At 52.9% G+C, this 26138-nt stretch overlaps 1 protein-coding gene across 7 annotated transcripts in view; it reads left to right on the top strand.

The window, feature by feature from the left end:
- EHMT1 (euchromatic histone lysine methyltransferase 1) overlaps window positions 1-26138 on the top strand; it is a 230662-nt gene that overhangs the window by 191590 nt on the left and 12934 nt on the right. For all 7 annotated transcript variants that reach the window (XM_030919354.1, XM_030919352.1, XM_030919355.1 and 4 more), the window contains 9 exons: window positions 3008-3109; window positions 5151-5255; window positions 15387-15541; window positions 16960-17127; window positions 17339-17483; window positions 18368-18445; window positions 19894-20009; window positions 21388-21474; window positions 21990-22068. In XM_030919354.1, the coding sequence (XP_030775214.1) occupies window positions 3008-3109; window positions 5151-5255; window positions 15387-15541; window positions 16960-17127; window positions 17339-17483; window positions 18368-18445; window positions 19894-20009; window positions 21388-21474; window positions 21990-22068 (1035 nt within the window). The remainder of the gene's footprint in view (window positions 1-3007; window positions 3110-5150; window positions 5256-15386; window positions 15542-16959; window positions 17128-17338; window positions 17484-18367; window positions 18446-19893; window positions 20010-21387; window positions 21475-21989; window positions 22069-26138) is intronic.

Here is a 26138-nt window from a genome sequence, read left to right as displayed (position 1 = left end):
TCCCAGCTACTCGGGAGGCTGCGGCAGGAGAATGGCATAAACCCGGGAGGCGGAGCTTGCAGTGAGCAGAGATCCGGCCACTGCACTCCAGTCCCGGCGACAGAGCGAGACTCCGCCTCAAAAAAATAAATAAATAAATAAATAAAATAAAAATAAAAAAACCAGATGGGACAAATAGAAAACAGATAGCAGAGTGATGGACTCCAGCCTCACCCTGTCAGTAATTACGCTGCAGACTTACTGTCGTCTTAAAAGGCAGAGGTTTGTCTGATGACATAGAAAGCGAGAACCAGCTGTGCCTTCCTGCAGCGCTCCTGCTTCCAACACGAAGACCCCAGCCAGGCTGGAGAGACTGGAGAAGTGCGCATGCACGTGGCGAGCAGGCAAATTACGAAGCCTGGAAGACCACAGAGGCCGTCTTTGTAATTCCAGCACGGGGAAGCGTCTTCTAAGACACAAAAAGCACAAAAATGATTGATAAAGTTAAGTGCGTTAAAATTTAAGAATTTCTCTTCAAAAAGATGCCACAAAGGACACGAACAGACAGTCTAAATACTGGGGGAAGATTTTGCAATGCACTGGCCAAAGATTAATATCCAAAAATATAAAGAACTACAAATGAGGCCGGGCGCGGTGGCTCACTATGCCTGTAATCCCAGCACTTTGGGAAGCTGAGGTGAGTGAATCACGAGGTCAGGAGATGGAGACCATCTTGGCTAACACGGTGAAGCCCCATCTCTACTAGAAATGCAAAAAATTAGCTGGGCGTGGTGTCGGGCGCCTGTAGTCCCAGCTACTCAGGAGGCTGAGGCAGGAGAATGGCCTGAACCCAGGAGGTGGATTTTGCAGTGAGCTAAGATCGCGCCACTGCACTCCAACCTGGGCGACAGAGCGAGACTCTGTCTCAAAAAAAATAAATAAAATAAAATAAAAAATAATAAAGAACTACAAATGAAATTAAACCACACAGAAAAATGGGTAAAGAACATAAGTGTGCAGTTCCCAGAAGAGGAAATACATGCGTATGACCAACAAGCAGGTGAAAACACAGGACTGAGGGACCGTCTTAAACAGTCACTGAATTCCATACCACGTAACGCGTAGAAAAAACTGTCGGGGCGGGACACAGAGCAGCAGGCGGGGTCCTTACCTTTGAGGTGCGGGGACTGCAGGCCGCCCAGTGAGCAGGGCCTCACACCGGTAGGGTCTGTGATGTGTCTGCAGATGATATACACTGTGATCTAGAGAATTTAAAAGGGTGTAAAAACATCATTTATGGATATAGATAGTAAAGGTATTGAGATCCATGGGCACGATGAGTAACGATTTCAGGATAGTGATTACCTCTGGGGAGGAGGCAGGAGAAGAAACCAGACCGGCGCTGTGTGGGGTGTCCCTTGGGTGGAGGTGGGCTCCAGTGTCTTGAGCTTCTGTTTGTGTGCCTGCAGACCTCACAGCTAGCCAGTCACTGAACCCGACAGAAACCTTTCCTTACCGGCAGCCCCGCTCTTTGCCACCTTCACGTCTGTTCCCACGGGGTTCCCTTGGCTGACTCTCAATCCCCTCAACCCCCACTCTGCCGCTCCCAGCCCTGCCCTCCTCCTGCCTGGTGTCTCGCTCTCGTGACAGCTGGCCTCCTTCACTAAGCTCCCTTTGCTGGCGTCTCTTACCTGCTTGATTCGGAAATGCTTGCCCAGGGTCTCTGCCAGGTGCACCTGCTTCTGTCCTGAATGCTGTGGCAGTCTTCCAGCAGTTAAGGGATTGTCAGCCGCACTATTCCAGCGATTAAAGACACTTGAAAATGAAGGCAGACCTTTTAACAACCATGCATCGTTTTGTATTCATGATAAAATCATGATTCTGAACACCAGCCGTGTGGGAATCGGGTGTGCTGGCTTTCCTTGAGGAAGGTGAGCATGCTGATTTAGCACCAGCTGAGTGAGCAGTGTGTGCAGTGGTGCCTGTGAAACTCTAGGACTGCTGCACTGACTCCACCGAGATAAGGGGAGAAAGGTAATGAAGGAACATGGTTACACGGAGACAGGAACGGGAGTAAAGCAAAGCAAACTCCTAAGGGAGAAAGTGGTGGGGCAAGTCTGCGGGCCTGTGCAAGGAGCCTGTGTAAGGCGCATGGATGGCGCTGGGCTCCCCCGCCTCTTCTGGAGCTTCCTGGGTCTGACCTCCAACCTTGCATGTCTTTTTTTCCTTTTGAGATGGTTTGATCAATGTGATCTATTTTGTCTCCTCGGGGAAACGGAGCTGAAAGGAAATGAGGAGGTGTTCCCAAGCTGGGCATGGTGGCTCACGCCTGTAATCCCAGCCCTGTAATCCCAGTTATGATGCCTGCGACTCCCAGACCAAGGTGGGAGGATCGCTTGGGGCCAGGAGTTCAAAGACAGCCTAGGCAGTATAGCCAGACCCTTTCTCTAGAAAAGGAAAAAATACGTTAGCCAGGCATGGTGGTGCACACCTGTAGTCCCAGCTACATGGGAGGCTGAGGCAGGAGGATCACTTGGGCATGGGAGTCAGAGGCTGCGGTGAGCTGTGATCGCACCACTGCACTCCAGCCTGGGCAACACAGCAAGACCCCGTCTCAAAAAGGAGGAAAAAAAAAGTGCCGGAAGCAAAGGAAGCAAGGGGAGGGGCAGAGCCTGTGGCATTTCCAGGGCCATGGGGTGGGCTTGGCCCTCTTTGTGTCCTACTTTTTGCCACCTGTTATTTTAAGTTCTGTGGTACGTGGACAACCATTACTGAATCATTCACACTGTTTTCACTGTGCCAGGCAGCCGGCCACTCACGGGGCCACAGGGGCTGCACACAGGGCTCGGACCTTGGCTGTTTCCTTGGGAAAAGGCCCCATGGCCTCAGCCTGGGTTTCCTTGTCATTTGAGCGGGACAGTACCCCACCCCCATGGTGGGCACCAGGTTCTCCTGGATCCCACGCTCAGGGCTGGCACACCAGGATCACAGGTGTGGATTCTTTGACTAAGGGGCGTTTCTGTTGCAGGACGCAGAGGGCTCTACCTGTTTGCACCTGGCTGCCAAGAAAGGCCACTATGAAGTGGTCCAGTACCTGCTTTCAAATGGACAGATGGACGTCAACTGTCAGGTACAGCCACCCTCTCCCCTTAGCAGCACACCGTGCGGACTGGCCAGGGAAAGTCACTGTTCTGCAGCTCTTGGTCCCACCTCTGTTCTCCACGGCATCCCCTCCCATGCATGGAGCCAGCTCAGGCCCTCCACAGCATCCCCTTCCACACACACAGCCAGCTCGGGCCCTCCAGCCTCCTCTTCCACACACACGGCCAGCTCGGACCCTTCACAGCTTCCCCTTCCATGAACAGAGCCAGCTCGGGCCCTCCAGCCTCCTCTTCCACACACACGGCCAGCTCGGACCCTTCACAGCTTCCTCTTCCACACACACAGCCAGCTGGGACCCTCCACGGTATCCCCTTCCATGCACAGGGCTAACTCAAGCCCTTGGGCCCTGGAATGTCTTGTCCCCTCCCTGTCCTCTTCTGCCCTGGCCTGCTAGGGGCAGCCACACCAGATGCCCACACACCAGGGCAGCCTCTGCACTGTGTCTGGCTGGAGGCTCCTCCCTTGCTCTCCATCAGCTGTGTCTAGATGTCACCATTTGAGGGAGGTGTCACTGGCCTTCCTCCACGGCACCCATCTTCCTTCCTACTCATTGTCCGTCTCTCCCCCACAGCCAGTGCCATGGGGCAGGGTTTGCCCTGCTTACTGTCCATCTCTATCCCACAGCCGGCGCCATGGGGCAGGGTTTGCCGTGCATGTGCTGATCCACAGTGCCTCACACACAGTGGGCACCTGCCTCACGAGTGAATGACTGGGGAGACCAAAGGAGGGCAGGCTTTGAGGCTGCTCAGCACACACTGGGGGTCCCTCCTGCATGGACTCACAGCTTTGGGATAAGTGCCATCCTCACACTGTCTCTCACTCCTTCCTTCAGGAGCCTTGGTCCAAGTCTTTTTAGCCCAGTGGTTGCCCACCCAGTTGTTGACACCCAGCTTCTGTGCCCTCTTGGCCATGGCAATGTCCCCATGGGCTGGAAGCAGCAGCGCCCATACTCTTGCCTTTGCCCTGAGCATCCAGAGGCCGGAGCCCCTGCCTGTTCACTGCATCTGAAGCATCCCCTGACCTCTTCTCTCTGACATTGTACCCTCATCCGTTGAGCAGGGGGCTGGGCTCTGGGAGGCTGTGCTCTGCTGTCCCTGCTGTGTTCCCAGTGCCTGTGGTGGTGCTGACCGTCGACTGCAGGGGAGATGTAGCTTTAATCCTGGAGGCTGCTGTGTCTATGACAGCAGGATGTACAGGCTGACAACCGCAGGGGAAATGTAGCTTTAATTGTGGAGACTGCTGTGTTTGTGACAGTGGGATGTGCAGGTCCTTTGAGGGGTGCTGGGGAAGAGGCCAAGTCTTCTGCCTTCAGAGTAGGAATTGGCCATATGACCCTCATTTTCAGTAAAGTTGCCTTTTTCTGGCTTAAAGAAAATTGCCCAGGCCCACTGACTAGACTCAGGAGTGACAGGAGCCAGAGAGCAAATCAGCCTGGGTGAGCATTCTGCTCCCTGCCCAGGAGGAAGCAGGGGCGTCAGCCTCCGTCTGCCTGTCCATCTCCTGCCCACAGTTCCCAGCTGCTGCTCTAATGGGGTCCCTGGCTCTCCTGCATGCAGCCACCAGTGGAGGCTGAAGGAGGAGCAGAGCCTGCTACAGCCCAGGCTTCCCGCCAGCCGAGGCTGCTGGTGCGCTCCGGGTCTGGCCTGGGCTTACGAGCTCCCTTGTGTGTGCCATTAGACGCGATGCACGCAGCTGTGTTGGTGCGTCCCCAGTGAGTGGTGCCCAACTGGGAGTGGGCAAGGCTGACAGCACAGCCTTGCTGTGTTGGGCAGGGTGGTTGGGCCTGGCCCAACCTGGTTCTGCCTTTGTCCTGCTCTTGTGGAGCTACCTGGGGCTGTGCTCTGAGGAAGAACTGTGGACTCTCAGGGTTGCGTTCAGGTCCTGAGTGAGATGCCTGCACAAAGGGTGTGGTACCTGGGAGGTGCGGAGACCTGGGCTGTGGGAGTTCTCATCGCTCTGGCGGTTGCTGGTCTCTGAATCGATGACCGCTTTGTTCTCTTCCCTGGCAGGATGACGGAGGCTGGACGCCCATGATCTGGGCCACAGAGTACAAGCACGTGGACCTCGTGAAGCTGCTGCTGTCCAAGGGCTCCGACATCAACATCCGGGACAACGTAAGTTCACCACACCCTCCCCGGGAGCAGTGTGTTGGAGGGGTGGGGACCTCCTCCTCCAGAAGGTTCTTTTCTCAAAAGCAGAACCCTGGCACCTGGTGGTGGCTTTGACCTCTTCCTATGGCAGCATCGGCCCGGCGCTGCGCTGTGGCTGTCCTGTGCTGGAGGCAGCTGGGGGGTGTGAGGTCCCAGCAGAGGCCACCCTCTAGGGATCTGCGGGTTCAGAGGGCGCCTCACTGCCCTGCTGTGCCTCCTGCTGCCTCATGGGACCGTGTCTGGGCCTGAGGCTGCTGACCTCGTGCGGGTGCCACAACACCTCTGGCTCTCCCTCTGTTTTTGTTTTTTGTTTTTTGTTTTGGATGGAGTCTCGCTCTGTCGCCCAGGCTAGAGTGCAGTGGCGCAATCTCGGCTTACTGCAAGCTCTGCCTCCTGGGTTCAAGTGATTCTCATGCCTCCGCCTCCCCAGTAGCTGGGATTACAGGTGTGTGCCACCGTGCCTGGCTGATTTTTGTATTTTTTATTTGTGATTGAGACGGAGTCTCTCTCTGTCACCCAGGCTGGAGTGCAGTGGTGCGATCTCAGCTCACTGCAACCTCTGCCTCCTGGGTTCAAGCAATTCTCCTGCCTCAGCTTCCAGAGTAGTTGGGATTATAGGTGCCCACCACCATGCCTGGCTAATTTTTGTATTTTAAGTAGAGACGGGGTTTTACTGTGTTGGCCAGACTGGTCTCAAACTCCTGACCTCAGGTGATCCGCCCGCCTCAGCCTCCCATAGTGCTGGACTACAGGTGCCCGCCACCGTGCCCGGCCAATTTTTGTAGTTTTAGTAGAGACAGGGTTTAGCCATGTTGGCCAGGCTGGTCCTGACCTCAGGTGATCTGCCCACCTCATCCTCCCACAGGATTACAGGCATGAGCCACTGCGCCCGGCCCCTGGCTCTCTCCTTGAAACAGAGGAAAGAGAAGTGAATTGTTTATCGCACCACGGTTTTCTAGGGTGTGATTTAAAATGCTTCAGTGACAGTTTTGTAAGGCCCTTTTGTTTGCTCAGAAAATAGAGTTTGGAGCTGAGATAAGAGGACTCCCCAGTCCTGGGGTGGCTCCTTCAGCCTGAGAGTGGCAGCAGGTGACTGATTAACTCAAAAGGTTGTTCGTAGAAGGTCTTCAGGGACCCACAGAACCAGTGGGGCTGCCAGGGGGCTGGGCATGGCAATGGGCACAACAGCGAGGGGCGAGGGGAGTCCTCTGGTCACCTCCCAAGACGGGCACAGACATGCTGCAGCCCACAGAGCTGTGTCCACCTTCACAGAGGGGCTCCAGAAGCCATAAATGGGAAGTCTAGCCACAAATAAACACATTAAATTGATCATAAGAAAGAAGATTTGACAGAGAAAGATTTCTAAAAGCACACTATTAAATCTCCAGTGTGCTGAGGCCTGGCATCTGAGGAGGGAGGGTTGACACTGCCTCTCAGAGCCTGAGAACGGCGTGGGCACGGGCACTTGCCATTCATTGTTGGCACTGGGGGTCTGCATTTGGAACCCCTCCCTGCATGTGAGCAGACCCCGCTGTGGTCCACTGGCTGTGGGCACCCTCCGCCTCCCTGCAGGCACACAGGCCTCTCCGGAGTGACTGGTCCTGAGCTGCAGTGCCTCCTCCGTGGGCTGCAGGCTTTCGTGACTGTGTCTGGGGGGTTTCTACCTCATTCCACCGGAGTTCTTTCCCGCTGGGGGTTAGGACAACGGCACCGTGGTGAGAGGAGCCCTGAGCCGGCAGAAGGAAGAGAAGAGGGAAGCAGAGGCAGAGGAGCCCCGAACCGGCGGAAGGCTGTGGCGGGTACTTTGGAGGAAGAGAGGAGGGAAGCAAAGGCAGAGGACAAGGCAGAGGCCACCCCCAGGTGGGGCCGCCTCACCTACCACCCCCGGAGACTGTGTGGCGGGCAAGGCAACCCTAGTGTGGCTGGTTGGCCTGCGTGCCTGGGCAGCTTGCAGCCTGTCCAGGTGTCAGAGCCGTTAGCTCTCTGATGCTGGTGGCTGTTTCCCCGGAATGGAAGCATTGATTAAATTTCAAGTTTGTTATTTATAGAATGAAACACTTCATTAATGTAACTACTTTATTGCTATATAATAGGTAGGCTGTATATACTCAAAGTACACACTCGGGTGAATTTTCACCCAGAAGCCATCGCTGCTGTCGGAAGAGCGAGCCCGGTCCTCCCTCATGCCCTGATGATCTATCTTAAGGTGATTCCTCCGCACTTCACAGCCGTGCCCAGCCCACCCCTGCCACCCATTGCTGGGCTTTCTGCTGTCTGCGTGTCTCGGTTTTATAGAAAAGGGCTCTCACCATGGGCGTCTTTCCCTTGCATCTTTAAGCCGAGATCCCCATTTTCGTTGCCTGAAGTACCCGTTGTGTGAATGTGTCTGTTTACCCTTCACCTGTCAGTGGACATTTAGGTTGTTTCTGATTTTTGGTTGTTACTAAGAGAGATGTTGTGAATACTCATGCCTTAATTTCTCTTGATTAAATCCCTGGGAGTAGAATGGTTAGATCATATGATAGGTGTGTATGTTTAACATTTGCAGAGACTGCCAGTAGCCGGGCATGGTGACACACACCTGTGGTCCAGCTACTCAGGAGGCTAAGGGGAGGATCGCTTGAGCCCAGGAGGTCAAGGCTGCAGTGAGCTGAGATCGCACCACTGCCTAGCCGGTCTCCAAAAAAAAAAAAAAAAGCCTGCCAAACTGCTTTCCAAGTGATTGTACCATCTCTAGTGTATGACAGTACATTCATCCATTCTCACACTGCTATCAGGGTTCTACCTAAGACTGTGGAATTTATAAACAAAAGAGGTTTAATTGACTCACAGTTCAGCATGGCTGGCGCGGGGGTGTCTCGGGAAACTTAACAATCATGGCAGAAGGCAAAGGAGAAGTAAAGCACGTCTTACATGGTGGCAAGAGAGAGATTGAGGAGGGTTGTACATGGTGGCAAGAGAGAGATTGAGGAGGGTTGTACCACACTTTAAAACCAGCTGTTGTGAGAACTCACATGAGAACAGCATGGGGCCCCCCCCCCATAATCCAGTCAGGTCCCTCCCTTGACACGTGGGGATTACAATTCAAGACGAGATTTGGGTGGGGACACAAGGCCAACCCTTATCAGAGAGTCCTGGTTCCTCCGCATCCTTCCCAATACGTAGCATGGTCAGTCTTTAAATTTTATCCATTTTGGTAGGTGTGTAGTGATACGTTGTTGTGGTTTTAGTTTTCAGTCATTTCATTTTCGTTTCTCTAATGACAGTTGACGTTAAGCATCTTTTTATGGGCTTATTTACGATCCATATATCTTCTTTTTTTTTTTTTTTTTGAGACGGAGTCTCGCTCTGCTGCCCAGGCTGGAGTGCAGTGGCCGGATCTCAGCTCACTGCAAGCTCCGACTCCCGGGTTCACGCCATTCTCCTGCCTCAGCCTCCCGAGTAGCTGGGACTACAGGCGCCCGCCAGGTCGCCCGGCTAGTTTTTTTTTTGTATTTTTAGTAGAGACGGGGTTTCACCATGTTAGCCAGGATGGTCTCGATCTCCTGACCTCGTGATCCGCCCGTCTCGGCCTCCCAAAGTGCTGGGATTACAGGCTTGAGCCACCGCGCCCGGCCACGATCCATATATCTTCTTTAATGAAGGGTCTGTTCAAATCTTTTTCTTGCTTATTAGGTATTTTTTTAAATTCTGGAGGTTTAAGAGTTTATGTTCTGGATATAAGTCCTTTATCAGATATATGGTTTACAGATCTGTCTTTGGAAGTGTAGAATTTTAAAAGTTTTTATAAAGTTTGGTTTATCAGCATTTTTCTTTTTTTTTTTTAACTGGATCCTGTTTTGGCATTCTGTTTAAGAAATAATTGCCTAATCTGAGAACACAAAGATATTCTCCCACATTTCCTTATATGAGTCTTATGGTTTGGGCATTTACATTTAGGTCTATGTTTTATTATAGTTGACTTTTGTATATGGTGTGAGGTATAGATTGAACTTTTTTTTTGCTTGTGGATGCCTAGTTCAGTGCCATTTGTTGAGAAAACCATTCTTTCTACATAGAATTGACTCTGTACCATTGCCAAAAGCCAGTCATCTGCACATGTGAGTCAGTCATCCATGTGTCAGTCCACGTGTGTCAGTCGTTTGCGTGAGTCAGTCATCTGCATGTGTGAGTCCACATGTGTCAGTCGTCCATGTGTGAGTCAGTCATCTGTATGTCTGTCAGTTGTCCACATGTGTCAGTCCACATGTCTATCTGTCATCCACATGTGAGAGTCAGTCTGCATGTGTGAGTTGGTCATGTGTGTGTGTGTGAACCGGTCATCCGCATGTGTGAGTCATCCACGTGTCAGTCATCCATGTGTCATTCATCTGCATGTCTGTCAGTCATCCACATGTGTCTGCATGTGTGTCATTTGTCTACATGTGAGGGTCAGTCATCTGCATGTACGAGTCAGTCATCTGCATGTGTGTGAGTCTGTCATCCACATGTGTGAGTTGGGCATCCATGTCAGTCGTCTGCATGTGTATCAGTCATCTGTATGTGTGAGCGAGTCATCCACCTGTCAGAGTCAGTGGTCCACATGTGTGTAAAGTCAGTCATCCACATGTGTGTGTCAGCTCCAGGACCCCCTCTCTTGATGCATTGATCTGCATATTTGCCTTTAGGCAAGTACTGTCCTTGCTTGACTGATGTAGTTTTACAGTAGGTCTTGCAAAATCATTTTTCTTCTCCCAAACTTGATAATGCTATTCTTCTACATTTTACATACATACATACATATATATATATATATATGTAATATATATGTTCTGAACACCATAATAGCCATATGGTTATTCTGTTTAAACAGTCAGTGATCTTTTTTTTTTTTTTAATGGAGTCTCACTCTGTTGCCCAGTCTGGAGTGCAGTGGCACGATCTCGGCTCACCATAACCTCTGTGTCCCAGGTTCGAGCAATTCTCATGCCTCGGCCTCCTGAGTAGCTGGGATTACAGGCGCGAGCCACCACGCCTGGCTAATTTTTGTATTTTTAGTAGAGATGGGGTTTCACCATGTTGGTCTGGCTCGTCTCGAACTCCTGACCTCGTGATCCACTCATCTTGGCTTCCCATAGTGCTGGGATTGCAGATGTGAGGCACCGCGCCCAGCCGAGTGGTCTCTCCCCCCAAGCTTCTCCACCTTGGTGGGCTTGTGCTCCTGATGTTGCTTCCCTTCCACCAGCCTCACTCCCTTTACCTTTCCTGTGGCGTTGGTCTGCTTGTGGTGAGTTCTTGCAGCTTTTTTTTTTTTTTTTTGAGACGGAGTTTCACTTTTTTGCCCAGGCTGGAGTGCAGTGGTGCAATCTTGGCTCACTACAACCACCTTCTTCCAGTTTCAAGTGATTTTCCTCCCTCAGCCTCCTGAGTAGCTGGGATTACAGGCACTGGCCACAACGCCTGGGAAATTTTTGTGTTTTTAGTAGAGATGGGTTTCACCACGTTGGCCAGGTTGGTCTGAAACTCCTGACCTCGTGATCTGCCCGCCTCGGACTCCCAGAGTGCTGGGATTACAGGTGTAAGCCACCGCGCCCGGCCCTCTTGCAGCTCTTTAATGCCTGGAAAGTCCTTATTTTGCTTTCGCTTTTGAAAGATATTCTTAGAATTCTGGATGCATAGTTATTTCTTCCAATGCTTTAAATGGCGGTTTCCCTGGGTCCTCACCTGCAGTGTTCGCCGTGAGAAATCCACTGCCAGCGCATGGTTATTTCTCTATGTATAACGTGTCTTTTCTATATGGCTGCTTTTAGAATTTTTTTTCTGTATCTCTTGGTTTTAGCAACTGGATTTTCCTCTAAGCCTTAGTCTGTCTATAAAGCAGTTTGATTACTGATGTGCCTTGGCGTTATTTTGTGTGTGTGCACTTAGGGTTCATTGAGCTGCTTGGATTTGTGGATTTAGGGTTTTTGACAAATTTGGAAATTTTTCAGTCATTATTTCTTCAAATAATGTTTTCTGCCCACCGTGCTTTCCAGTATTCCAGCTGTGTATGTAGGAGTTCTCAGAGTGGTTCCACAGCTCACTGGTACTCTTTTCAATTTTCAAAAATTATGTTTTTTCACGCTGTGTTTCAGTTGAGCGGGTTTTTGTTGGTTTGTCTTCCAGTTCACTCATCTTTTCTTCTGCACGTGATGCTGTTGAGCTCATCCAGTCTGTGTGCTTACATTCCAGGCATTGTCGTTTTCAGCTCTAAATGTTCTGTTGGAGTCTTTCAAACGTTTCCTAACATGTTTCTACTTAATTTTCGAACCTATAGAACACAGTTATACCAATGGCTTTATTTACTTACTTATTTATTTATTTAAGACAGAGTCTCTTTTTCCCAGGCTGGAGTACAGTGGTGCAATCTCGGCTCACTGTAACCTCTGCCTCCCGTGTTCAAGCGATTCTCCTGCCTCAGCCTCCCGAGTAGCTGGGATTACAGGCACACACCACCACACCTGGCTAAGTTTTGTAGTTTTAGTAGAGATAGGGTTTCACCATGTTGCCCAGTCTGGTCTTGAACTCCTGACCTCAGGTGATCTACCTGCCTCTGCGTCCCAAAATGCTGGGATTACAGGTGTGAGCCACCGCATCTGGCCCACCAATGGCTTTAATGACCTTGTTTGCTAATCCAGCATCTGAGCAAAAGCCGGGCTTTTTGATTGACTGGGTTTTTCTCCCCGTTGCGGGTCATGTTTCCTGCTCCTTTGCACGTCTGGTAACCTGGAGCCAGTGCCAGGATGTGGGTGGGTTTTACACAACTTGTGTGGTGCTAGGGACTCTTCTTCCTGTGAATGTTCTTGAATTTTGTTCTGGAACTCAGCTAAGTCACTTGAAACCCGTCAGATCATGTTGGGTTTTGCTTTTCAGGTTAGGTGGGTCTGGAACCACTGAGGCAGGTCCCTCCACTGTCCTCCAGCCCACAGCCTGTGAACGGACAGTGTGGCCTGCCTGGCTGTGGGGAAAGGCCCTGGCTTTGAGTGCACGTTCTCCACAGGCTTGTGGCTGCTGGGGTCCTGCCGGAGGACCCAGGTGGAAGTGCACAGATCTCTGGACCCTCTCTTGGAGCTCTGTTTTCTGTCTGAGCATCCGGAGGCCCTGCCTGGCTCCCTCTCTCGCCGTGGTTGGAGCTCTGGTGGCAGTGAGCTGGGCAGCCACGGGCTCCTTCATAGGCTCCACCTCTCAGGGCACGGTCCTTCCCTGCCTGGTGTCTGGTGTCTTGACAGCCATGGTCACGGGTTTTGACTGTTTAGTTTTACTCTTCTGGTTCTTTTAGGTGGGAAGGTGAATCTGTTCTGGTCTGTATCACCCCATTGTTTCAGGAGTGCGGTTGCTCACCAGGTGTAGGCCAGGCTTGTGGTAACTCAGCAGATTTCAGAAAGGCTGGGCGTTTGAACAGTCCTAGGGTGGAAGGATCTTAGGTGAACTGGAAGCTCTCAAAAACGTAATTCTGGGGCGGGGTGTGGTGGCGGATCACCTGAGGTCAGGAGTTTGACAGCAGCCTGGGCAACATGGTGAAACCCCGACTCTACTAAAAATACAAAATAATTAGCTGGGCCTGGTAGCACGCACCTGTTATCCCAGCTACTGGGGAGGCTGGGGCACGAGAATGGCTTGAACCCCAGAGGCAGAGGTTGCTGTGAACTGAGATCGTGCTAGCTGCACTCCAGCCTGGGAGATGGAGTGAGACTCTGCCCCTAAAACAAATAAAACATGTAATTCTGGTTATAAAATCATAAATCATTCTGATAAAGGAAAAAGAAAAGAGGCCCCTAAGCAAGCAGCATTTTGTTCAAGGAGCCCTCAATGTGTGGAGGAGGGAAACCAGAAACAAAAAGTGGAGGGACAGAAGAGCCCCAGAGCAGCCGAGGCTCTTCCGGAAATCCACTGAGGCGGACACTCAGAGCTTGCTTTTAGTTTTCTCTTTTAGAAGTCAAGGAAACAGTGAAGCCCATGCCTGGGGCTAGCCAGCCGTTTATGGATGAAGATACTGGAGACAAGGCCACTAGGTTTCTGTTCTGCTTTTATCTTCATGCTCACTGAGCTGGAAAGCGTTGATGGTGCCGCACGGTGTGGAGTTGGGAGGGGGACTGCAGGAGAGCACCGGGGTGTCTCAGAAGAGCCCGTGTCCGGGGACTGCAGGAGAGCACCGGGGTGTCTCAGAAGAGCCCGTGTCCTTCTCTCTTGGGGATGAGACTCTGCGGACCTGCAGAGCCAGTCCCTGGGATGTGGTGGTGGCCCTCGGTGGGAGGCGGGGCAGAGCTCAAATGGAAGCAGAGCCTGCGGGGAGGAGACCACACCCCTGCAGGGCTCTGCCTTGGCCCGGAGCCTCCTCAGCCCCCGCAGCAAAGCGGACAGTCAGGGGGGGCTTGGTTGATGGCTCTGGGAAGATCGCTGGCATTCCCGAGGGGAAGGAGGCTGCAGCCGGCCCTCCCAGACACCGGCAGAACAGAACCCGCTTCAGGAGCGTGAGACGCTCACGTGCTTTAATCCAACAATCCTGCCTCTGAAGAAGCATCCTTGAGAAATGATGTAGAAAATAAAAGCACTAGAATATTTGCTGGCATTGTATTCCAGAAGTATACCAACAGAAACAAACCAAGTGTTCAGTACAGGAAAGGTCCGGAAGCTGAGTGACTGTCGGTGACGATTCCGATGCCGCCCCACATGGACCGTCGCGGTGGGTCTGGAGGCGGTTCCGATGCCGCCCCGCGTGGACCGTCGCGATGGGTCCAGAGGCGGTTCCGAAGCCGCCCCGCGTGGACCGTCGCGATGGGTCCGGAGGCGGTTCCGAAGCCGCCCCGCGTGGACCCTCGCGATGGGTCCGGAGGCGGTTCTGATGCCGCCCCGCGTGGACCCTCGTGATGGGTCCGGAGGCGGTTCTGATGCCGCCCCGCGTGGAAGGCGCTCCTCGCGTGGTGCCAACTGGAGGAGGCCTCAGCACCTGGGAGCCTCTGGTGATGACGGAGGGTCAGGGACAGACGGGCATCAGGCGTAGGAAACGGGCGGGGCGTGTTCCTCATTCCAACTATCGCTGTTTTATCTCTGGGGCGATAGAGTTAGGGATACTTCGTTGTTCTGATTTATATTTGTGGCTGCCTGGCAGAGTTGAACATTTTCTTATGTTTACGGTTCATCTTTTTCTTACCTACCTTCTTTATTTTCTTCTCCTTTGCACATATTTTTTCAGAATTACAGTGTTCTAATTTACTGTGTGATTATAAATCATCTATATTTTACACATGGCACAAGTATTTCTCCAAATTTTATTTGTTTTATTTAAAAGAGGCCTTTTTAAAAGTAAAACTTCTTGTTTTTTTTTTGAGACAGAGTTTTGCTCTTGTTGCCCAGGCTGGAGTGCAGTGGCACGATCTCGGCTCACTGCAACCTCTGCTTCCTGGGTTCAAGCGATTCTCCTGCCTCAGCCTTGTGAGTAGCTGGGATTACAGGCGCCCACCACCACACCTGGCTCATTTTTTGTATTTTTAATAGAGACAGGGTTTCACCATGTTGGCCAGGCTGGTCTCGAACTCCTGACCTCAGGTGATCTACCTGCCTCTGCCTCCCAAAATGCTGGGATTACAGGCGTGAGCCACCACACCCGGCCCAAAATTTTAATCTAATCAAATTTGCATGTCTTTTTTCAAATCTTTCAAAAGCATTATCCTATCCTATGACTATACCCCTGTTTGAAAATGAATATAATTTTTAAAAATACATGAAAGAAAAGTGCCTGCAAGTATTAATATGTTGAGATTAGGTTGATATAATTCTGGATGACCTTTTCCCTATTTTTATAATATTCTTTACTGTGATTATGCTACTTTTATAATTATGTTATTTTTACAATGAAAAAAAAACAAAACACGAAAGGATGTGCCTTCCAGAGTTGAGATGGGCACTAGGTTCCCATCTGGTGACCTGTGATGCCCTTTCCACCTGGCCGTTGCTGAGGACGGCCACGTGCGCTCCAGAGCCTCTCCCCAGGCACGCGGGCTGCAGCTGCTGTGGCCAGGCCCCAGCACTGTGAGCCAGCAGGAAGCCTACACTGAGCTCTGCCTTGTGTCTGTTCAGGAGGAGAACATTTGCCTGCACTGGGCGGCGTTCTCTGGCTGCGTGGACATAGCCGAGATCCTGCTGGCTGCCAAGTGCGACCTCCATGCCGTGAACATCCACGGAGACTCGCCGCTGCATATCGCTGCCCGGGAGAACCGCTACGACTGTGTCGTGTGAGTGTGGTGCTTCCCCCGGCTCGGGCTGGCGCTGACCTGACCTGGGTGCCTGGAGAGACCGCTCGATGGTCGTGTGTTCACACTTGGGGCTCGCGTGGACACAGGCCCTCTGTTCCCTCCTGTGGAAGTCCGTCCTTGGTGTTCTACGTACAGAGAAGTGACTTTCCCAGTCCACGTTTGAGATCAGCTGTGGTTTTTTTCTGGGTTAGGAGGATTGTCATGCAAAATTCCCAAGTTGTTAGGTCAGACCTTGAGTTGAGTCTCAGACCTGATGCTCCTGACATGGCTGAGGGGCAGCGTGGGAACAGCCCTGCTCCCAGCAGGGACCTGCCAGCTCAGAGGCCCCGAGAGGCTCAGAGTGCCTTCTGGGAGCAGTGCCACCCACAGCCAGAGCTGGAGATGCTGGAGGCTGTGGCGCTCACCGCTCAGGGCCCTTTTAATACTTGAGACCTTCAGCTGGGTGGCGGTGGCTCACACCTATAATCCCAGCACTTTGGGAGGCTGAGGCAGGAGGATCACCTGAGGTCAGGAGTTTGAGACTAGCCTGGCCAACATGGTGAAACCCCATCTCTACTAAAAATACAAAAATTAGCCGGCCATGGTGGCGCGTGCCTGTAACCCCAGCTACTCCCGAGGCTGAGGCAGGAGAATCGCTTGGACCCGGGAGGCAAAGATTGCAGTGAGTGGAGATTGCAACACTACACTCCAGCCTGGGTGACAGAGCGAGATTCTGTCTCAAGAAAAAAAAAAAAAAAAAAACCCAAAAACAAAAAAACTTGAGACCTTGATCCCTTAAGTCATACACACTCAGATTGTTGGTGGCCTGGGATGGAGTATTTGTTTGGCTGCTGGGGAAGGACAGGGAGCTGTGGGTGCTCCAAGCACCAGCCTCCGGTGACTCCCCAGCCCCTCTACATGGAGCTGTGCCCTCCCACATTTGGATCTCACGGTGGCTCACCCAGGTTGGTCATCTGGTTGTGCGAAGCCCAGCTCCATGTACGGTGACTGCGGTCTGGATGCAGTGGGCAGGAGTGGAACTGAGGACTACTCACGCTGTGCATGGCCCAAGCGTGGCGCCTCTCTCTCCTTGCTTCCCTTCTTATCCTTGAGGGTAAATTTAAATGAAAAATCCAAGAAAAATCAAATGCCGCCCTGGTTTTTTACACACTCTTCCTGCTAAGAAAACAGCCTGCTGACTTTGACAGTGAATATGGGAGAGGAGTAAGACAGTCCCTGTTCCTGGGTGAGCTAAAGCCCGTCTTTGCAGAGTCATTGGTGAGCAGACTTCAAGTTATCTCACAGCGCATAGTGTGTTCCCTTTATTGTTAGTGATGATGGTCATTTTATAAATCTCATCTGTGTCATCTTTTCAAGTCAGCTTTAAATGTTTTGTGGCCTTACATTTTCCCTTTTAGCCTCTTTCTTTCTCGGGATTCAGATGTCACCTTAAAGAACAAAGAAGGGGAGACGCCCCTGCAGTGTGCGAGCCTCAACTCTCAGGTGTGGAGCGCTCTGCAGATGAGCAAGGCTCTGCAGGACTCGGCCCCCGACAGGCCCAGCCCCGTGGAGAGGATAGTGAGCAGGTGAGCCCGGCCCTGGGACGGCTCTGCGGCAAATTGGTGGCCAGCAGGGCTTTGGGAGCTTGCGGTGAAAGCTGCTCCTGAAGCTGAAACATCCCCAGGCTGGAGTCCAAACTCTCAGGGCCAGGTGTTTGCCAGCCGCCCACTGTACGCCATGCCACCCCCTGGGCAGAGTATGTTAGCCTCCAGGTGACACCTGCCCTTTCTGTGGCAGGGACATCGCTCGAGGCTACGAGCGTATCCCCATCCCCTGCGTCAACGCCGTGGATGGCGAGCCGTGCCCCAGCAACTACAAATATGTCTCTCAGAACTGTGTGACGTCCCCCATGAACATCGACAGAAACATCACTCACCTGCAGGTGAGTGATGCGGACGAAGGGCGGGCTCAGGCCAGGACTTGGGGCGGGCAGAAGCTTCTGGAGCCTCGGGTCCTGGGTTCTTCTCACCACTCAGAGCAGGAGGGCTCGTGGGGGGCTTCCCAGGAAGACCTCGTTCTTTTTGCAGCTGCCTCCCGTGAAAGATCTAGAAGGCAGATAAAGGTTCTGTCAGGCCCAGCCCTGGGCCTCTCATTGCTCTTCCAAGGCTTCTTGCCGACCCCAAAGCAAGAGCAAGCATCTTTGTGCCTTTTTTGCAACCTCATACTCAGGGGCCCCCGTGCGGCCTCGTGCTGGTGCCACAGGCGAGAGGAGCCCCTGCGAGGCCTGCAGGATGACCTGGTCCCTGCATCTCCCAGCTCCCGGAGAGATGGGTCCAGCACATGCCAGCTTTCCCAGCCTCTGAGTGCACAGAGCCTGGTGCCTTCACCGCCTGCGCCTTCTTGAGCACTTTCTTTGTGGCTCTGCTTGTAGGCAGCTCCCTCCTCTTCCCAGGCCAGGCACCGCCCAGGGCCCCCCACTCAGGGTGTGCCAGGCTCTGCATTCTTGCGTTTCCCGTCGAGCATCTGGCCACAAATGCAGCCGCTGCTCAGCCCTTCACCCACCCCACGTCACCCGCTGCCACGTCACTGCCCTGCCTGCCCCGTCCCTCTGTCATGGTCCTCAGCCAGAGACCCCCCTCCAGCGGGCACTCGGCATGTTTCTGCCCGCACACCCTTCTCCCTAAGAGGCCACACATTCGTGGTGTCTTTGAGAAGCATTTACCAGAATCGGGGTAACTGAGAATTGTAAAACGTAGTTGTGACTGGGAGGGGAAACAGAAGGCCTGTGCCTGCCCGTCTGACGGCCCCTGGCACCTCTCTTCTCAGTACTGTGTGTGCATCGACGACTGTTCCTCCAGCAACTGCATGTGCGGCCAGCTCAGCATGCGCTGCTGGTACGACAAGGTGAGGGCGGCCTTGTGTGCGTGGGCTCAGGTGGTAAGTGCCGCTGGTCTGGGTCTGCAAAAACAGTGCAGGCGTCCGTGACCCCAGCGCTGTTGTGGCAGCGTTGGGAAGGAGTTGGAGGTGAGCTGGGTGTGACAGGCAGGGATGGCAAAGTGGGCGCCGGCACCCAAGTCGGGGTTGTGAGCCGAGGACATGGCTGCAGAGTCCCTGGGGCTGGGGTCTGTATCCTTTGTGGCCACCTGGATGGTGGTGGAGGCGGGCAGCCAGGCAGCCTGGCTTGGCCCCAGGAGGAGGTGCTGCTTGTGTTGTGTGTATCTGGTGAGCTCTGCCTTGTGCTTGCTGAGTGTGAGGGGTGTGAAGAGGGAGGGTGCTGCTGGGCTGGGTACAGGGAGCATTGGTGTGGGCGTGGGGCTTGAGGAGACACAGGATTGGAAGTTTCTAGTGGGTGCTGGTCCTCAGAGGGGCCCGAGATGGTGGCCGCTGAGGAGGAGGTGGGAGTGGGGAGTGGCCCTGGCTAGCTGGGGTGCAATTCAGGGGAGAGATGTCTAAGCAGAGGCGGAGGGTTCCTGGTCTCCCGAGTTCAGAGGTCACGGTGGGGACGGAAGCCAGCATGGCCTGGGTGAAGAGACGCGAGCAGGGAGAGGCAGCAGGCGTCCCCTCCGGAAGCGGACTTTGGAGGAGGGTGGCCGTGGAGGGTGGCCGGAGTGTTTACCCATTTGAATGAGAGGCCCCAGTGGGAAAAGGATTCATGCCAGTGAGGGCCATGGAGGTGGCGCTCAGAAAGCCGCCAGGCTCATGTCCGAGTGGTGTCTTTTGGGGTGAACAGTCCTGCTGACGGGGCACAGGAAGGAATGTTCTGGGGAGCACCCTAATTGTTCAGGGCATCCCCTGAAGCCATCAAGCCAGAGTGTGCCTGGGCAGCCCTAGGCCCCACACCTCAGCTCACACAGCCCTAGGGGAGCATCTGCACCCAGTGCTGCTGCACCTGGCCTGGCTTCGGGGGGTAGGAAGGGGAGCAGAGGGCTGGGTCCCTCCACAGTTGAGGATTTGCAAGGCAAGGAAGCCAGGCGTGCAGGAGGGTGCAGGAGGCCCCGACCAGCCGAAGGAGGCAGAGCAACCCACGAGCCGGCAGCCTCGGTGACGTGGAAAAGTCCAGGCTGGGGGCTGGGAAGGCCCCGGGTGGACAGAAACTGGCCCAGGCTGTGTCCGGGGGAGCGCTCCAGGAGGTCTCCACAACCTGTGTGGGCATCTGGGTGGAGGCTTCCCATCCAAACCGTACACATGGAGTTTTTCCCTAGGTGGGTGTTCAAGTTTGGCCAGAAACCATTCGTTGTTTTTATGCCAGTTTGAGCCACACTGGGTGGGCACTTAGTAGAAATGGGTTGATGTCAGCTCAATTAAAAGAGTGAGTGACCTCTGCTGGGCCCTTGCTGCTCGTCTGTCCACAGGACGGCCGGCTCCTGCCAGAGTTCAACATGGCTGAGCCTCCCTTGATCTTCGAATGCAACCACGCATGCTCCTGCTGGAGGAACTGCCGAAATCGTGTCGTGCAGAATGGTCTCAGGTGAGAGGCAGCTTCCTGCCAGAGCCCCATATTCTGCTCATGCGTGCATTAGCATGGAGGTCATCCCGACAGACAAGAACTTAACGTGTTTGGAGGCACCCGCATTGTGTTTGCAGATAGAGCCGACAGGTTACCTCTGAGCCTTTATCCTCTGGAAATGTCACTGGTGCCGTAAATCACGAGTCATGCTTCCACCAGCTCAGATGCAGGCCTGAGAGAAGGAGCAGATGGTTGGGTCAGTTGAGCTAAAAGCAGAGGAACGGACTTGGCCTAAGAATTACCTTTGTTACCAAGTTCACGCGAACATTCTTCAGCAGCTTAGGGCTGTCGTAGTTCTATTTTAACACTCCAGTCATTTTCTAAATGTTCTTCCTTCTCTGGGCTTCTCTCACAGTGAGGTGATGTCCTAACACTTCTCAGGCTGCGTGAACTCCTTGTTCCTGGGTTGCTCAGGGCGCTTGTGGAGTAAGGCTTGCCCAGCACCCTTCACCAGCTGGGCTTGGTCCCCTGACCACCCAGCAGCAGCCTCTCCTTTCCCCGGGTTCTGGTCTTGAGCATTTCCTCCACAAATGTGCCTGAGATTGGAAAACTCAAAGCCCCTCGGAGTCATAAGGGAAAGTTATGAACTCTTAAATTTAGCTGAACACTAATTTTTGTAGTATCGACTCTTTTGTGACCTCGGTAAACTTGGTCCATGCTGGAGGGCAGTCTCTGTCCTTGGTATGGTAGAAAGGCCTGGGGGTGAGAACCCACACCAGACAGGCAGACGCGAAGCAGACACACGGGACACATGCCAGATAGGCAGACGCGAGGCACTTGGTTCTGAGGGCTCCACGGAGGCCCACTTGCCAGGCCTGCCCAGCCGCCCTCCCCCAGATCTACCTGGCCACCCTCCCCCAGGCCCACCCAACCACCTTCCCCCAGCCCTGAGAAACATCCCCCTGCCACCTCCCCCCGCCACCCTCCCCAGCCCTGAGGGGCCTGTAGGCTCCTTGTCAGGAGCAGGTTCGGCTGCAGGTGTCACCACTGCCTGGTCCAGCTATAGGCTTCTCTAGTATTAGCACCTCTGCTGCCCACAGTGCCTAGTGGCCCAGGCCCAGCTCTGTCCCCATGTTACAGATGGGGACACCGAGCCACGGCCAGGACCAGTGACTTGCCGAGGTCACGGGCTGGGGTGTTCCCGGCTGATTCCCGGGTTCTTGGCTTCCTGAGCGTGCAAGACGCTATGTCTGTGAGGTGCCTACAGCATCTAACGCTTTGGATACAGAACCAGTTTTCTTCCTCATTTCAGTGACGTGGCACCAGCTGGCTTTTGCTGACCATTGTGGCAAGAGGCTGAGGCTGTGGCCTGGGTCCACCACTACTCTCTTTTTTCCAGGGCAAGGCTGCAGCTCTACCGGACGAGGGACATGGGCTGGGGCGTGCGGTCCCTGCAGGACATCCCACTAGGCACCTTTGTCTGCGAGTGAGTGAGTCCCTGGGTCACCCCAAGCCTGCCGGTGGCACGTGTCATTTCTGGGACGGAGGCCCATCTGTGTCTGCACTTCAGGAAGCCCCTCTGGGAGCAGGCACATCCCCTGGCCTACAGCAGCATAGGGTGGGGGCCATGGAGACCTGGCCCTGAGAACCAAGCTTGTGCTGTCCTCAGTGCTCTTGCTGCTGCCCTTAAACAGCTCGTGAGTGCATTTAGGAAGGCGTGGTCCAGCATGGGCAGTCATCTCTGGGGGAGAACCATTTTGGGTTCTCAGGTGCCAGACCGCAGACGCAGAGCTTTCAGTGTCGTCGTCATCATCATCATCATCCTCGGGAACCTCAGCTGAAACCCCAGTTCCACCCGGGCACACATCTCCACACATGTTCCCCACATGTTCTTCTGTGTGCCCCGCTCTTTCCCTGTGGGCACGGAGACCAGGCTGCGCTTGTCTGTGACAGTGCCCGCTGTCTTCCAGGGCCTCACCTGCACCGCTTCTCCTTCTGCAGGTATGTTGGGGAGCTGATTTCAGACTCAGAAGCCGATGTTCGGGAGGAGGATTCTTACCTCTTTGATCTCGACAATAAGGTAATGTGCTTTGTGGGGTTGGGGCCATGTAGAGCTTGTTGTGAACTGTGAAACCTGAATGTGTTTGTCCCAGTAGGGCCTGGATTCAGATGAGAGCTCTTACTGTTGACGAGAGCGGGCTTGCTATAGACCTGCTGAGTGCCACCTTCGGAGCTGGCCCTGGTTCTGTGCCCAGCATGGATGGAGGGACCTCTGACTTGGGAGGTCCCTGAGCCTGTCCAGCCGACTGCCCCCTTCTTGTGAGAGTGGGGCCTGAGGCCCACCACTCCAATCCTCCAGACCCCAGCCGAGAATCTCGGGTTGGGGCTTGGCAACCCCTGAGACTGCAGAGAGGCTGAGGAGGGGGCCGTGTATTCACAGTGACTGAGGGAAGCAGCGGTGAGCCTCCCGTCATGTGCACAGAAACGGCAGCAGACACGCCGCTTGTGTCCCCAGCCCACCCAATCCCCACTGCCCGTGGGAGAGAGCAGGGGCCACTCCAGGAACCTGGTTTCGGGAGGTTTCTGAGGCTGGGGCAGGGGTGACTGACCCATCCCAGCCTGGCCTCATGCTCCCTTTACTGTAGCCTAGTTCCCATCATTGCTCTGGAATTCATCCATTGTCTATTTTAAAACCTCTTGAAACCTGCAGTCACTCCAGGCCAGTGGGGAAATAAAGGTTTTCTCATCTCAAACAGCAGCCACCAGACCACAGAATAAATCTTATGCCCGAAGAATAGGGCACCAGGCAGCCGTCTTCATAGCAGTGGCCCCTATGGACTGCCAGCCCCAACCCCAGACTCTGTCCCTACAGCCACCTTCTAAGAAGTAACCGTTGGTGAAATGACTTGTGTTTGATGGAAGAGAAGCCGGGCTCTGGAAGGTCACAGTGTTCAGGCATCTCTCCCTGTGCAGTGGGGCCGAGCCCTCGAGGGACCGCAGCCTCCGTGTGTGCAGAGTTGTGGGCTTTTCTGCTGCCAGCTGCCTATTCCAGCCTTGCTGTGGAATGCCTTGCCTTCTGTGGGCTGGTAACACATATTCTCACAAAGGCTCTGTTGTCACTTGTGTGCGCCACAGATGTCGCCTTCCCTCTGTGGCTTTTTCACTTCCTAATGATGTCTTGGAGTGAACAGAAGTTCTTGTTTTTATTCTAGTTCAATTTATCAGTCTTTTTCTAAATGCTGGGTTTTTGTAATGTCCTAGTGATATTTTTTGAAAACTTGAATATTTCCCAGAAACGGTCCTGTGTGCTTTCACGTGGGTTCCATGTGTAGGTTGACAGCCGTTCTGTGTGTGGTGTAAGATCAGCGTCGAGGTTTATTTTTTCTCATCTTGTACCTGACTGACTCAGCACCATTTGTGGAGAAGACTGTCTTTTCCCGTCAGCAGTGGCTCTTGTCCTCGCCCTGTCAGTCAGTCTGCTGACTGTTCTTGGCCTGGGCTGTGTTACCTTAATTACTTTGATTACTGTGATTTACATCTTCTCACCTTAGAGGTTTGTTTTGTTTTGTTTTGTTTTGTTTGAGGCAGAGTCTCGCTCTGTTGCCCAGGCTGGAGTGCAGTGGCGTGATCTCGGCTCACTGCAAGCTCCGCCTCCTAGGTTCACGCCATTCTCCTGCCTCAGCCTCCCCAGTAGCTGGGACTGCAGGCGCCCGCCACCACGCCCGGCTAACTTTTTGTATCTTTAGTAGAGATGGGGTTTCACCATGTTAGCCAAGATGCTCTCGATCTCCTGACCTTCATGATCCTCCCGCCTCAGCCTCCCAAAGTGCTGGGATTACAGGCGTGAGCAGCCATGCCCAGCTAATTTTTGTAGTTTTAGTAGAGACGGGGTTTCACCATTTTGGCCAGGATGGTCTCGATCTCCTGACCTCATGATCCGCCCGCCTCAGCTTCCCAAAGTGCTGGGATTACAGGCGTGAGCCACTGCACCTGGCCTTTTTTTATTTATTTATTTTTTTTTTTTTTTTGTTAAGAGACCAGGTCTTGCTCTGTTGCCCAGGCTGGAGTGCAGTGGCACAATCATAGCTTGCTGCAGCCTTGAACTCCTGGGCTCAAGTGATCTTCCTGCCTTGACCTCCCAAGTAGGTAGGACTACAAGTGTGCACCGCGATGCCTGGTTAATTATTTTATTTTATTTTTATAGAGATGGAATCTCACCATGTTGCCCAGGCTGGTCTCAAATTCCTGCCTCAGGCAGTCCTCCCGCGTTGGCTTCCCAAAGCACTAGGATTGCAGGAGTGAGCCACTGTGCCTGGCTTCACCATAGAGTTTGTGTCGTGCTCTTTTTGGTCTTCATATAAGTTTTGAAGTCAGCTTAACCAGTTCTACAGAAGCTCCTGTCGGGATTTGATTGGGATTGGGATTTGATTGGGATTGTATTAGACCTATCAATCAGGTTAGGGAAAAATGTATTTACTACCTTGCTTACTAGCTCATGAACATGGTATGTCTCTTCATTTGTTAGGTCTTTCTTAATTACCCCCAGTAATATTTTATGGCTTTCTGTGGTGTGGTCTTGTATATCTTTTGTTGGATTTTTTTAAATCAAATAGGTTTTTGAGATTTTTTTCTCTTGGATCAACTTTATTGCAATTCATTTTTTTTGTTTTTTTTTGAGACGGCATCTCACTGTCTCGCCCAGGCTGGAGTGCAGTGGCCAGATCTCAGCTCACTGCAAGCTCCGCCTGCCGAGTTTACGCCATTCTCCTGCCTCAGCCTCCCGAGTAGCTGGGACTACAGGTGCCTGCCACCTCACCCAGCTAGTTTTTTGTGTTTTTTAGTAGAGACGGGGTTCCACCGTGTTAGCTAGGATGGTCTCAATCTCCTGACCTCGTGATCCGCCCGTCTCGGCCTCCCAAAGTGCTGGGATTAGAGGCATGAGCCACCGCGCCTGGCCTGCAATTAATTTAAATACAGTAAAACAAACTGAAGTATATGGTTTTAGTTTTTACAAATGTACATCCCAGTGTAATCAATTCCACAGTCAAGATATGGAGCATTTCTGCCACCCCCTAGTCTGTGAGCCCTTAGCCCCTCTTTCTCCCCTGCCTATCCTGGTGGGTGAGTTTCACCTGCATTCGAATTTTCTATAAATGGAATCCTGTTCTGGCTTTGCATGTTTTGTGATTTGCCCACGTGGCTACACGTATCAGTCCGGTGACCCACCCGGCCTCCCTGCTGGTTTATGCCTTCTTACCTGTGAGTGGGCCTCCATCCTTTCCAGTTCTGCTGTCAAGAGTAAACCTGCTGTGACTCCCATAGACTTGTTTTTAATGGACGTGAATTTTTATTTCTCTTGAGTAAATGGGGGTGGGGTTACTGGCTCATATGGGGAACCTTTAACTTTGAAAGAAGCCGCTAGTTTCCAAAGTGGTTCTAGCACTTGCGTTCCCACCACAGTGAGCGCAAGCTCCAAACACCATGGCTTAGATTTGCTTTCCTGATGCTCGATGATGAGCCTCTCTTCATGTGTGTTGCCATCCTTATACTTCTTTTGTGAAGTAATTTTTAAAATTTGCCTGTTTAGGCCAGGCAAACAGGCAAATTTTAGGGAGGCAAACACTTCCACGTTCAAGCGAGTCTCCTGCCTCAGCCTCCTGAGTAACTGGGATTACAGGCGTGCACCACCACGCCTGGCTAATTTTTGTATTTTTAGTAGAGATTATGCCATTACCCTCTAGCCTGGGCAACAAGAGCAAAACTCTGTCTTAAAAAGAAAAAATGCCTGTTTTTCTTGTTGTTTGTTTATTTATTGAGATGGAATTTCGTTCTTGTTGCCCAGGCTGGAATGCAGTGGCACAGTCTCAGCTCACTGCAACCTCTGCCTCCCGGGTTCAAGTGAGTCTCCTGCCTCAGCCTCCTGAGTAGCTGGGACTACAGTCTCCCGCGGCCACCATGCCTGGCTAACTTTTTTTTTTTGAGATGGAGTCTTGCTCTGTTGCCCAGGCTGGAGTGCAGTGGCTTGATCTCCGCTCACTGCAAGCTCTATCTCCCGGGTTCACGCCATTCTCCAGTCTCAGCCTCCTGAGTAGCTGGGACTACAGGTGCCCGCCACCACGCCCGGCTAATTTTTTGTATTTTTAGTAGAGA

The sequence above is a fragment of the Rhinopithecus roxellana genome, chromosome 16, assembly GCF_007565055.1.
Source record: "Rhinopithecus roxellana isolate Shanxi Qingling chromosome 16, ASM756505v1, whole genome shotgun sequence".
In the NCBI taxonomy this organism is placed as follows: Eukaryota; Metazoa; Chordata; class Mammalia; order Primates; family Cercopithecidae; genus Rhinopithecus; species Rhinopithecus roxellana.
The sequence above is the reverse complement of the archived record's forward strand: the minus strand, read 5'-3'. Positions and strand labels throughout refer to the sequence as shown.